At 40.1% G+C, this 14,910-nt stretch overlaps 1 protein-coding gene across 1 annotated transcript in view; it reads right to left on the minus strand.

Annotated features, from left to right (window-relative positions):
- The window catches only part of dph6 (diphthamine biosynthesis 6), a 60,938-nt gene that overhangs the window by 7,186 nt on the left and 38,842 nt on the right, over positions 1-14,910 (minus strand). Inside the window, exons 13-14 of the mRNA XM_032500652.1 lie at positions 7,070-7,318; positions 439-826 (exon numbers count right to left, since the gene is read on the minus strand). Of these exons, the coding sequence (XP_032356543.1) occupies positions 439-826; positions 7,070-7,318 (637 nt within the window). The remainder of the gene's footprint in view (positions 1-438; positions 827-7,069; positions 7,319-14,910) is intronic.

The following is a 14,910-nucleotide window of genomic DNA, read 5'->3' on the forward strand; positions in this document are numbered from 1 at the left end:
CCATCTGTCTTTGTTGACACCCGCCACGTGTGCAAATAGAGCGGAAATACTGGGCGGAAATGAGCAAAAACGTCTTCTTCTTTGTTTTGTGGCGGGTTGCAACCATAAAATGACTAAAACTTAATCGCAATTGATCATTTATTTAGCAAACAACATTTCCATCAGCGTTTATCGCATAAGCTGTATATCGATCAAGATAAAATCCAATGAGACCAAACTTACTTCCTTTAAGTCTATTATCATGAAATTCAATTGAATTTTACTGTTTCCATGAGGCATTTTTCATTCGATATTACTTGATTTGGATAAAAACGTGTGGATGGAAACATAGCTAATGCTGCCTTTAACAGAACAGCTTAAATCCTCTTAAAGACTGTAAATATTAGAGCAGTGCAAAGGTCATGTGTAATGTGATGTAAGAAACGTCCAGAGACATACCTTTAACAATCTGCTGTGCCAGTGAGTGGTTGCACTTGTAGAACACCCTGGCACACAGTGGCACCAGCTCAGCATCCATCTTCGTCATGGCTTTCTTAAATGTAGCGCCAACTGCTTCTGTTACATCCTCCACACTGGTGACCTCCAGGTTACCGCCGGGCACAGCCAGGGAAAGTGAGAGCGAAGCACTACACGTGTCAGCAGACATTACAGTGTGGCATTCTATGGATCCGACCGCCATCTTTGTAGTCACGTGACAGGAGGTCCTTTTGGTGGGGTTGTCCTGAATTGCAGTTACATGAAGCTCAACAGCTGCACCCTTGGGTAAGGCTGGTACCATGATGACCGATAACAGCGCAAGTTTGGTCTCAGGCTCCCACAGCAAGTCCTGCAATGCAGACAGATGGAATTTATATTCAATTGGTTGCTAAATTATATGCTGTGTTGTGCTAAACACTACAATCAAATGTATGGCCCTCCTGCTGGGATACATGCTGTGCTTTCTGACCACAAACACTGCTCCATCAACATTAAACATTATTGTAAACCATGTTGTAAAATTCTACCACAGAGCACTAGAACAGGTTTTTTTTACTCGACAGACTGACAGGCTATCAATTAACACGAGATTGTGAGGTGACGCTTGGTAATAATAGTGTGTACAAACAATTCAAAAAGATGCCATACTGCTTGCAGCCACCGTGAACAAAATGCACAAATGCATTCTCTTTGAGCTGCATTTGCTAACATGACAGGTCCTATCTAAGATGACCTCTCACCTCTCAAAGAAGATCACTCACACAACATGTTATGGCGGTTTTCACCACACATTTAGCAGAAAATGGCCTCAATTTTATCTATAGAGCCAAAATCTATTTATTTTTCTCTCCTCTGGACTGAGGGCCATTAGCCGTAACAAAATGTCTTGGAGCACTGCAACAATGTGGCCTTCTAATAATACTTGACTGTGGCTTCATCTGCTAATGGGAGAGAAATGAGTGTTTTATATAAACGTCATTTCAGTCGGAGTCGATAGGGCAAAAACACTTAACACCCTTTTCAATTCGCTGGATCAATTTTCAACCACTTACACCCCACTTTCTAAGTGCAGAATAATAACAGGTTACTTACATTTTATTTTGATATTCACTCAGAAAAAAAAGAGAAATCATTGACAAGAGCAGACGACGGCCTCTTTGTCCCTTCAAAAGACAAACCCGCCATGACCCAATCAGCCAGATTCACCGAAGCAGCACTTCAGCCTTCAGATTAAACTTTAGTAAACGCTTAATTGTGTATCAACAGCTAACATCTTGCCTTGAAGAGTGAGAGATGAAAAAAGGCAAGAAGGCAAGAAGGAGTATGTGAGCATGGGTTAAGATTTCTTCACACCGCTCATTTTGAAGAGAGCCTAGCTGGCAGTGATCAACAATCACCGGAGCAGAGAACAATAGCAGTGTCAGCACAGACCTCTTAGCATGTCAGACTAAGTGACAGCACACATACGTGTCCTATGCTTTGATAAATGTTATATTAGCACTTCTGGCAGAGGCTAGGTATTCTCCCTAGAGGGAACTGCTCCTGCACTTGTCAATAGTGATTGAACATGGAACAGAGAGGGGGGGACAGGACAGGGGGTCCTGCTCAGCCAGGCTTAAAGGCCATCCTGCAGGCCATGGGTGCTGAGGTACTATACCCAACCGACCGACCATAAGGAGATCAGGGGACTTCAGCACTGCAGCTCCAGCCTCTGGCAGGACTTTACTGTCACGGCACAGTTGCTGACTTTTTGTCAGAGCTGTCGGACAAGGTTAAATCATTCCCTTTTTGTTTTGTTTATTAGTGTATCCACCAAAATCTTACATTAGGTGGGAAGTTTGTTGAGCGGCTCTGTGGAACTGAATGTGCTAAAGGTGCATTTTTGCGTGTGTGTGTATGTTTTAAATGTTATTGCGTGTGTATGTGTTTCAGACTCGACTGTGGTCAGAACTCCTTTACCCTGCCAGAGGAGTGTGTGGGGGGGGGAAACGCTTGCTGACATTACTACCTGACCAGAGATTATTTATTAAATGAATCCAATAAAAGACAAACTTTGATATATGGTGGAGTTGAGTGCTGTAGTGGCAAGTTGGGAAGGCAGGCGGGTGGCAGAATTTGTGTGTGGAGAGGGCTCTGTTCCGCTCTACATCAGCCACTTAACACAATCCATCTCATTACTTCATCCCACTTCAGTTTCAGGGCATGCAGCCATTCCCCCAGTGCTCTCTCCCTCCGTAGGCAGCAGGTAAAGGCATGAAGTCTGGATCTGCTGCGCTCAGCTCTCTACACTGATGGGGTGTGACCTGCCTCTCCTTATGTTTGTTTTGTTTCTCCCCACTTTCCTCCCTCTAACTCGCGTCCGTGTGCCTGGAGCGTGCGGTGGGTTGGAGGGCCAAGAGGCGTGAAAGCCGAACGGTAAACACGGTAATAAGGAAGTGGTGTAAAGGCGGGGGAACAGCGGGGAGCTGATGGGACTGCACTGCTTAGCCAGTTCCCCTACATTTCCTGCCCAGCGGGACGCCTTCAGCATGTGGCTCTATGTCTGAGCACTTACTGTAGTGCTGACAGTCTGCTATAATATCCCTTGCCATTCACTCCCTAATTCACTCACTTTTCTTGAGATTCCACTCTGAAGCTCGTCAGACTGTTTGTGTAAATGAAACACACAGGGCCATGTCAGTGGGGTGAAGAAAAGTTTAAGGGTATGATGCCATTATAAAACTATGCCGGAAGCCACAGTTACTTAAAAAAAAAAAAGCTGGAGAGGTATAATGTAAAAAATATTTTTACTGTGGTATGCAAGGAGGAAACTCTCTACACTGCACATTCAGTATTCAGATTAAATTAAATGTTTCACCAATCAAAATGTCAACAAATCCAATCTTTGTTTTGTTTCCTCATTTGGTGTTTATGATTAGTGTGTAATACAATATAAAAGTATTGTTACCCTTAATAACAAAAGTATATTTAAATCTGCTTCATAATTATTGATTATTTATTTACCGATCCCTGGGTATCCTGCTCTGCCTTTGAGAAAATGAAAGCTCAGATGGGCTGATCTGGAATCTTGCCCCTTATGAGGTCTTAAGGGACATGGTTTCCTCCCTTTTCTCTGCTTTGCCTGCCCAGAGAATTTGGCCCACTCATGAGAGAGAGAGACATCATGGCTTTCAAACAAGCAAAGTTGGTCAAGGCCCCCATCCCCAGCCTCCAACTTGCTCCCCCTCCCTCTCTCCTCCTCAAAAGCTACAGACTCAGAAATGGTACTGTACATACTAAGGAAATCTCATTATGGGACCGGCTCTAGTGTCTGTAATTCTGCACCAAGGCTGAATTTTGGGAAAGACACTTCAGATAAGGTATTAGGGGACCACTAAGGTCTATCTAAAAGCATCCAAAGAGCACCATGTCATGGGACCTTTAATGAAATGTTTTGTCAGCGGAGGTTTTTATTTTGTAGTCATTCTACGCTTACGCCTTAAACATGCTTGTGAATGTCACCTTCTCTCACAGTAATCTTCCATGTCAGAGGCTCAGTCGTGTTTAAAGGTGGACAATTGGCTTCTTAGAACATGAAACGTGAGGTGGTCAGATGTAATGTGATAAAGTTGATGAACAGGCTTTTTCTGTTTTGCCTACTTATTTTATGCACGTGTTATTAGATAATGTGTATATGTTTTTTTTCTGCTCTCTTGCCTAAACAAAGGCAAGGTTCATTATCCCATCCTCTTTCAGTCACTCTGTTTTCGGATTTGCACATGTCTGGTGACAGAAACTTTTAAATAAAAACACATGTAAAAAGAAAATCCTTTTCTTTTATAATTGATTATTAACTTCTCAGAATCGAGCATCAAATTGTTCTAGAGACAATCACGATGCATCTAAGAATCGATTTTTTCCCACCCCTACATCAAACCCTTTGCACACACACACACACAGACAAACAGCCTCTTTTGTGGTGTAATGCACCGTAAATACAATTTCACACTTGTAGTGACTCTAGTATGCTCCCAATTAACCCTGCATGCTTCTTCATCCACCTGATTAGATAAATTATCAACGCACAACAACATGGCCCTGTGGCTTCACAAACATGCTAGACACTGGTGTTTCTACACAGGTCTGGTGTCTGAAAAATACACTGAAAAGTATATATATATTTTTGTATAAAAAAGTGTAAGGCTACATAACCCAACATTTGACAACTGGAAATCAATTAGTATCCATAACTTAACCACATATTACATGTTGTACTCATTGTTTCAACCTGTACTCACTCAAAACAAAATGCAATATAATGTATTTAAGTACTTAATGACTGACTGAATGAATGAAGTACTTAATTAATTAGTTTGTTGTCAATGAAAGTTTAAGACAAAATATTAGGTATAACTTTTCATTTCATTTTTTTATGTACTTGTTATTACAGTTTCTTGGACCAAAATGCCAAAAGTAAACATATAAGATTATACATAATAGATATGTTATGCAGCAAAATACAACATCACATTATTGCTTAGCTTAATTTAATGTTTTCTTAGACTAAGACTTCTCTTCATTAATCCTTTTGGGATGACTCCCGCAAGGAAATTAGAATTTCCAGCATCCGTTTTAGCAAAAAATACAGTAAAAAAGACAGTATAGAGTTAACAATAATAACAGTAATATTAACAACAACAACAACAACAACAACAACAACAACAACAAGGAACATTCGGCTGTAAAAGGACAATAACCATAAAATATCAGTCAAAAGTGTCAGTACAAGTCCCGGACCAAGTATGTGTGTATGTATGTGTGTATGTGTGTATGTGTGTATGTGTGTATGTATGTGTGTATGTATGTATGTACGTACGTATGTATGTATGTATTGTCCTCTCTGCCAATACATACATACATACATACATACATACATACATACAGTAAATACATACATACATACAGTACATACAGTACATACATACATACAGTACATGCATACAGTACATACATACATTTCGTTGGTATTTGTCCCTGTATTAACACATTGTCTTGCCCGTCTTATTTTCTTTTGTCTTTTTGTAAATCACTTTAGTTTTGAAAATGGCTGTATAAATTAGGTTTACTTAGTTACTAACTTACAGAAATACTAAAGTGTTGTGCATTTGAACTCTTTTTCCAGTGCTAGTCACTGAAGTTCTTCTGTTGTCTGTGGGAGTTGTGTTATCACTGTTTGACCTAAGTTAAACATTATAATTACAGTCAATCCCCACTCCAGGGAGAGAGCATTTCACTTAGTTTAGGATGAAACCCCCCCCCCCCCCACACACCCACACACACACACACCCCGGCAGCTCTCCCTATCTTTCATGGAAGTGAAAGAGAGAAGAAATTGTGAGGGCTAAGCTGGGAAGTCACACTAAGATGATATGCCTCCCAGGCAAAGTAGGAGCGTCAGGTCAGTTCAGTAACCCACCATCTCAGCCAGATCTATTCTTAAGGGAAGAACTCACCTGCTTGCAGATGGAGCTGTCAAATAGAGCTGCTTAATATGGGAATCAGTTGAAAATAAGACATGGTCTCCTGGTGACTATCCTGGGTCAAATGAATATTTTTGATTGTTCTGACATGGAAGCATAGCAGATGGACATGTTGACCTCTGACATGAGCCTAGCCTTGTCACCTCCCAAAGCTTTGCGCTTGGTTAGCCTTGTTATCTGAACAAACCATTCTGCATACTAAATGGATGTTACACTGTCAACGAGTTACAATAAGGCTAAATCAGCCAAATAAATTCACAAATAGACACCGGCTCTTAACTGAGAAAAACTGAACTGAACTTAAAATTCTGAAATTACCACTTATAGATTTGAGAATATAGCTGCTGGCCTTCAATAAAACATTTTATATAAACTGCTATACTATTGTTGAACTGACACAAAGAAGATACCCTCTCTCTCGTCTTTAACACTTCTCACCACTGAACAGAGCCACATGTTGGAGGTGGGCTCTTGACTATCTCCCTTAGGCCCCAATCCCATGGCGAGACAGATTACTGTGGGTGGAGAAGGGCTGCCAGTGGAGACTGGTGCCCCTATTAGACGTATGGAGCAGGGGTTGTAAGCTGGGGCGGTGGAATGGAGGGAAGGATGGAGGGAGGTGTCAGGAAAGAGGGGTGAAGTGGGGGATAAGCTGCTCTGAGAGTTGAACGGAGCTCCAAAATGGTGTGTGGGGGCAAAGGATTAGGGAAGCTCTAAGGAAGACATCTGCTTCTGTGCCAAGCTCCACATTATCAAAGACACCAGCGTTTCCCACATCATCAACTTTTCATGAGCGCACTCACTGGTAAATATCAGTCGCAGCGGCTTGTGTCTCAAGGGGGCAGAGAGGGGCGAGGAACTTTTCCTTATTTCACAACTATGAAACACAATTCTGAAATTCACACTATCTTCTAATCCATTAAATATGTTTTCATCCTATGTAGTAGTACTATTGTAGAATAAGTATGATCAATATTTCCTCTGCATCTATAATAAAATAGCCAGTCATTGCTCTTCTTCTTAACCACTGGTATATATTGCATGAACAAAAATCTCACTTCACAGAGACTGACCTTGTCTTCCTCTGTGGCCCTCAGCATGCTCTCCCAGACGGCCCTGATGATGGGGATATCTTGGTGTCTTGTGGTGTAGCAGTGGGCCTGGACAACATGAGCTAGAGTCAGACTGCTGATCACAGCCTCCAGAACCTTCTTCACATGGCTGAAGGACAAACGGGCCTGCGTCCTGATTCCAGCCTTTACCAGCTGCATGGTACACGGGACCAAAGCGATTTGGCCTGCACAGAAAACCGCCTCTTCAACCTGGAGAAAACAGCATACACGAAAAACACAGCAATGTTGGCTTTATCATGGTAAAACCAAGATTAACAGTCTGCAGCCAAACTAGCGGCTCAATAAGGCTGTACTTTGTGCCTCACCATAGTGTGACAGAATGCTAACATTTGCTACCTGGCAATGCACACAATGTAAAGCACATAAAATGTCATTAGTTTTGTATTCTGTTAAAAACCAAAATATTAGACAAATGTTAACCTGACAGTGGTGGTAGATGGAACGCAATCACGTAAAAAGAAACGTAATTGCTACAGTTTTGTTCCGGTATTTTTATTTTTTTATTTATTTGCACAGAGATAAAAAGCAATTACAATAGATTTTTAAAAAAAAGAAGCAGTGCAGGAGAAGAAAGAAGCCTCAAAATCTTATTTAGAGAGTCCTTCCCTACACAAAAGAGAAAAAACCACTGAAACGTGATAATTCTTCTACAAAAATAAACAAAAAAAGCAATGCAAAAACAAGGGAACATACCACACACACACAAAAAATATTATATATATATATATATATATATATATAAAAGACAAGGCAAACAGAAACTTACAAACCATTCAGACAACAAATACAATCAACAAAAGTGTTCCAACATAAAGTTTAAGACTAAATCTCATCGCCACCTTATACTCCATTGCTTGAACTTATTCATATCATACTTTTCACAAAAGCACACAGGCTTTCATCTCTCTACTAATCCATGGTTGACACTTGATTACAGTCTTTTAGAGAACTGTTCAAGTATGACAGTGTTTAGAAGTGACCTTAACAAAAGGAATGCAGACTTATTGCTAAGGGGAAAATCTTCCCCTCAGGGCCATGGGGCGTGAATCGGACTCATAAATATCAATTAAATATATTTTAAATGGGCAACATTTATGTTACATAAATGTAATTTTATATGTATGTAACCCAAGCAGGGATTGTAGAAATGTGCCTTTCTTGTTAAAGTGGGTTAAAAAGTCAAAAAAATATATTTAAATTGACAAACATGAACACATCTATTCAACCAGAAAACTAGAAACTAGTAAGAAACAAGTCATCAAACTCCAAAATAACTTTAATAAAAAAGGACAGTATTCATCAATAAGGTGCTATAATCAAATTAACATTCATTAGAAGTGTATGTTTGAGTAGCAGTGCATTAATTAACAGGGTTTCACCTCTTGCCATTTGTCAGCATCTTAACACCAACAATTCCCATTTCACAAGCAGGTATTCTAAGAAGCCTGCAAATGCCTCTACAATGCACACGTGTTATTTATGAGCATAATTAACCATGTGATAATTAGCTCAATTCTCCGTTAAACACCTGTTAGAATTAGGTTTCTAGTTTAAAGAAACGTAAAAAAAAAATCTATCTGTTCAATGCAGAGAGATGCTCAGGGATGAGGAGTGGCATTAAGGAGGTCAGGTCTTTAGAGACCCTGTAGCTCACCAGTGCTTGAGGTTAGTTAGCATTAGTGCTGGACAATAGCTGGCGGTCAGTGCAAATAGCTGTTGGTGACGTGTTGATAATTCCTGGCCTATGGGACCCTGGAGCACGCGCAGATCTCTCGGGAGGCTCAAGAAGGCCTGAATCAATTGATACATGACCTGAGACAAGGTTCTTCACCGATTACCAAAGACACAGCCAGGGGTATCATGTTTCACAGTGAGATTACCAGAGTTAGCATGGACAAGAGGTATTACTTAAGACTTAGCACCCTCTCAACCAATCTTCCTCTCCTGCTTACATTAAATAAGCCCTTTGTTTCCTTTACTTGGTTCAATATGAGGCCTAGACAGATATAGGCCATGACACAACTTGTTCAAAGGAGGAAAACTGAAAATGAAATATTTCCCCCTTACTGCAATGTGTGTCTTTAATGGGATACTGGCAGAACAAGATGCTAGCCGCACAACTGTTTAGCTAGAGGGCAGACATGGTCATGGCTATTTCCATAATCAGATGGGTTTGCCATGATCCCCAGCTCCTGGGTTCAGTTGTCAACTTTGATGAATCTTCAGCTTCCATCTCTGCTGCTCCAAATTACCGGGACAGTGCGGGAGACAAGAAATGGAAGGAATAGGGGAGCGAGTGAGTGAGGGGGAAGAAAGGGAGGACATTGCAACGAGGCCCTCGCTGCTTTCAACCAGTTGGATCAATCACCAGATCATTTACCTGCGAGCAGAATCTGCCCGAGCGCCTGCATTACTATGTCTGCGAGTTGTACATAAAAGCCAGATTCCCACACATCAACAACAAATTGTCATTGGCATTCCATTTATGAGCCATCACATGCCATCATATCTACCCCAACAAAGAAAGGCTCCATCAGGTTGGACGGGTGGCCAGAATCTTTTAACAAGCTCGTCTCCATGAAAAAATCTCGCTCCACTTTGAATGCATAAAGGCTGGCTACCATTTGTCAATTTGAATATCAAAAGGAACTGGCATGGGGCCCCTTGACTGTTAAAGGCAGACTCCCATAAGCTTCTACCAAGCAGGTGTGTGATGATCAATTATTAAGGATCCCTCTCTGGTTACTCTTAGTAGGAGGTGGAATTGGGGATTTGGGGGCTTGTGGTGGTGGGGGTACATCTTTCTGTGGTGAACCTGGATGGGGGAGATACAGTGGAGAAGGGAGAGCGAATACTATTTACATAAAATTAACAGTTCAAAAGAATGAGTTCGCACACCAATCAAACTTGTTAATTGACTGTCAATGGTGTGTCCCTGAATATACAACACAACTACATTATTCATCTTAGGCCTTGACAGGGAAGACAGTCCAATTTGCATGGGCGTTCTAAACGTGATCAACAACCACAATGGCACATGCATTTTTAATAGGCCAGAGATGGGATCCTTTAATATTCATAAGGGTCAAACAATTGCATATGACATTAAACTTTCTATAACAAGGTAAGTATTTTTCAAATGCAAGCCATAGCAGACTAAGTGGCCCACAGAGAAAAGGAGGAATCAATACAACTTTTTCATGTTGGTTTATTTCTGTTCTACTGCTTCTTAGTAATAGATATCTCCTGTCATAACTTTAAAGTTGTACTGAAATCTCAGGCTTTATGGGTGTCTAAATATCAACACATTATCTAATCTTCTATATTTGATGATATTTATTAACAAAAATTATGATAAAAAAATTAACCATTTAGTTGACAAAGGTTAATTCTTGTCTTATTTTTTACAAAATTTCACAATAAAATATATAATTAATTAAATTGTTTAAAGATAACAACAACAACAACATCTCTTTTTGATAATTTTGTCACTGTGTTTTTTTTTCTTCATTGTGAGTCAATAAAACATTACGGACCACAACACTGTCCTGCTTGATATTAACAAAGCACTTTTTTTGTTCATGCTTTATTAACCTTTATTTTATGACTAAAACACCATCACTTTTCCAATAAACGCAATGGCATGTCAAAAGGTCACCTTCCCCAGCGACAATTTCTCTCTCCATCCCTGTGAGCTGCGTGCAGACAGTAACACATATGTAAATGTACTAAGGAAGCGCCTTGCTGTGTCCACTTCCAACCTATACTGGTGTCTTGTTTCAGGCTGGCGTGTCTAAGGTGTTTCTAATTGCAGTTTTTTGTCAAAGAGCTTCCAGAGATGACCAGACAGTGCTATACTATTCACAATGGTGTTGGAGCCCTCTGGGCCCCCATCGTGTTAAGGATGTCTCCGAGTGTTATTAGCAGAGCTTTGGAACGGTATGGATGAACTGGGCTGGCCTGGATAAAATGACCTGGTATTGACGAACAGTCAGGTTTTTCTGCCTGGTTCCAAGGACAGAGAGAGGTGGAAAACTGCTCCAGTGCGCCTATCAGATATGCTAATGGTCACATTTCTCCCCATTGAGACCTCATGCATAATTTACCAGGAAAATGATAATACAAAATGTGTTAAATAGGTTAGATTAATATGGTGTAACTTTTCCCTTATGCAAGGACACATGTAACCAAGCTAAAAGGGTAATGGCAGCACAGTATCAGCTACAGGGTGAGTAATTAAATGCAAAATGTTATTAATATTTGTGATATGTCCTTTCATGGAGATGTTAATACATCTTTTGAGTGTTGTTTACAGATTTACCATGAGTGAGGGTAAATAAGGGCATCTTTGAGCACAAGGCTTTCTAACTCAGAGCTAAAACTTTATAAAAAAAAATGTATAGCTGTATGCCTTCATTAAACAGTTTCTAGTGAATCTAGACAAAAAGTTAAGATTCACAAGGAGTATGAGTATGAGAGTATGTGAGAGGGCACTGGCACAGATTCAAACTAAGGATGCTGCATTCACATGGTATGTTCCATTCAAAACTTGATTTGTTATATAAACTGTAATTTTCTTTAAACGGGACACTCTTTGGTTCACTTTTAATCCCTTATGGAACATTCTTAATATATGTGACAAATTTCCAAACTTCTGTCTTGGCTCATTTTTCTTCTTTTCTTGAATATTTTAGGGTTAGCAAATAGCTCAAAATAGTTCAAAATGTGGGGATCAAAAAACGAAGGTTGAAGTTTTGTTGAATGTATTTAAGTGCATATATTATTTCTGCTTTTTTGGCGGGGATTTGATATGCAACGACTGTTTAATCCTTGTGTGGTGGATGGCAGTTTGTCAAGGATGTGTGCTGTGATTTCATCTTGAACTGGCTTCAAGTCTGTGGGGCTCTTTCAGCATTAGTGCATTCAAAGCAGATCACGTCTGGGAGTGGGAAATGATAAGAGATGGGCTCATGTTGTTCTGCGCCCTGAGGAAATCCTGCCTCTTCTGACACCTCATTTCTACAAATACAAACCTTTCAGGAGAACCACAACCGTTCTTGCCTCTACAGAATCTCTCCCCATGTTAGGCTTCTCATTTAAGGCTTCATGGGAAGGGGGAGGGAGATATTTGCCTTTTTTATTCCCTCCTCTTTTTTCTACTATCTCTATTTTTTTCCTTTCTGTTTGTGCTCCAGTTTGAGCCTAACCCCTGTATGCTCAACTGTCACACAAAATCAGTGTTACTTAAACGGCGACATAAATAGCCGTATGAAGTGCACAAAGAAAGGCAAGTACAGGGCACTTCTGAATGCATTCTCTCAGGTCTGAAACTGCACATTTATTTAGAAAACAAACCATATGCATATGTTCAAAACACAAGATTACTACAGTGACATCTAGCAGTATACTTAAAATTACACAATTATAATGAGCCATTGTTGAGGCAACGTGTGGTCAGTCTGAGACAGGGACACTGGCCTTTCCCCAACCCCCACCTTCTCTAAGCTTATGTGTATTTTCTGTTGTGCCTGTATGTCTGCCCTCGACATGCCCACTCCATAGACGCTGAACCGTGTGGAAGAGTAACACTGTCATGTCAGTTCTGGTCAACTTTATGGTGGTCAGGAGCTGCCGCTCATCGCAATAACCAAGGCCAGGGGAGTCTGACTGCTGGATGCTCAGGGAGACACATCTGATTGCCAACAGGCATGAATAAACTATTAAATAAATACATCTTTCTACCATCATCACAAAAATTCTTTACACACAAAATAAAACTAGTTTTGATAGTATTTGTGTTTTGCGATTGTGTAAATTTACGGTCGCTCTAATGATAGTTGTTACAATGAAGAAATAGAATAATCAAATGAAAAATAACAAAAATTTAAAGCTGATGTTTTAAAATTGTCTGTTGTTGTTGAGTACTGTGCCACACCAGAGCTGGGCTGTGGATGAAGAGTGATGGAGGTGCATGGATTGTCATTGCGTTAGGCAAAATGCCCTGCTGCCTTCAACTGTCCCGACCTCACATTTTTTGACAAATTGGTTGTGAGGCTTTTACGACTGATGCACATATCGCAAAAATCATTTCTGCCAAGCTTCCTCTATGACCTGCCCGTGGGACATGACAAGCCCCTCCATGCATCGCTCTATCAAACCGAATCTTTCCAGGACAATGCAAATTATGACAAATTCCATCATCCTGCATTATGCGCTTTTCTGCTAATCTCCCTAATTCGAGAGAATCTGGGAGGGTCTCGCTGTTTCAGCTGAGGGGCATGTTGTCTGATTGAATGATGCTGAAACTGCAACCCTCAACCCCCGTTATTTCTCCCTTCCCAGCTGTGACCACCTTGTCTCTTCTGTCTTTTCATATTTTTCTTCTTTTTGAAGTTAAATCTCATGGCCTGGCTGGTAATGGAAACACTAATTTAACCTGGGCACAAAATATTATATCAACACAAAGTGGCACAAAGTTACTCTGTGTGTGACAGTGTGTGGGTGTGGGTGTGATATGAAGGGTAAGACCACAGTGTGAAATGTCTTTTCTACATGAGACAGTGTGAATGTCCAAAACAAATCAGCTTGTGACCCGGCAACATGAAGCTGCGAGTCCAGAGAGAAAAGACCTCTGCATCTACATCCAAAACATCCAGTTAAAAACATGCGCACAGAAACCCTCTCTTGTCTGCCCTGCTGTTATTGCTCGCAATGTACACAATATGTAGTTCAGTATTCACAAATTCAAGATGAATAACAGACAACAAAAATGAAAGAGACTGAACAAGACAAGGTGCAGAAAATGCAGAGGAGAGCAAAAAGGGATGTAGTTCCTCCTGTACTCAACAGATGGCAGTATGGCTGCATTAAAAAGGCAGCTGGAGTATCAACAGTGCTGTTTATACAAAGTCCGCTCAATCCATGGACAGGCTGGCTAGACAGCATCGAAGTTGTCTTGGATTTTCTTCTTTTCCTTTTTTTTTTGGCAAAGTCAAAATGTTTTCAGAAATAAGCCACAAAATCCACCAGCGAGATGCTTGAATATGGATGAAGTACCTTCTGGGGGCAAACGATTAAAAAAAAAATTGTATACAAATTGTTTGTGCTTTTCATTGCAATATCTACACAAGCAATGTTCTAGATTTATTTTTATCATCAAAAACTCAAAATCCAATGTTGCAAAAATATGTCTGTAAAAAGAACAAAATAAAAATAACTAAATATTTAAAAAAGAAATAGTTTTTTTTTATTGAAGAAATCCTTTGGAATGATTAAACATGTTATTTTACTGTAAATGTGCACCAGAGACAATCACTAAAGCAAACTGATAAAATACAATAGGCTGAAAATGAAGTAATTCCCCACTGAAAAATAGAGCAAATATTAAAATTTGTGTCGGAGCATCCCATTCAACTCAATAAAGTTTGACATGTGGAAAATATTGTGTACTCTATATTATATTGAATGAACTCATACTCTGAGCACCTCAACTACATTACATTACCCAGACTTGAGGGCCTGACACCCCCTTACATAATAAATCCATAATATCAATAATGTATATATATTAAAAGTGAACATGCTGATATGTCCACAGAAAAAACAGGAGGCTGTATATTATTAATCTGCAGCCGTTTTTACTCCACTAAAGCGTGCTTTGATGACAATGGCATTTGAAAAATGAATGACCCAGGTTAAAAATTACCACTCCGAAGAATTGCTGCATGTGAAATTTATGATGAAGCGAGTGGCCAAAAGTAAATGGAATGTAAACGCTAACT

The sequence above is a fragment of the Etheostoma spectabile genome, chromosome 20 (genome assembly GCF_008692095.1).
Source record: "Etheostoma spectabile isolate EspeVRDwgs_2016 chromosome 20, UIUC_Espe_1.0, whole genome shotgun sequence".
NCBI lineage: Eukaryota > Metazoa > Chordata > Actinopteri > Perciformes > Percidae > Etheostoma > Etheostoma spectabile.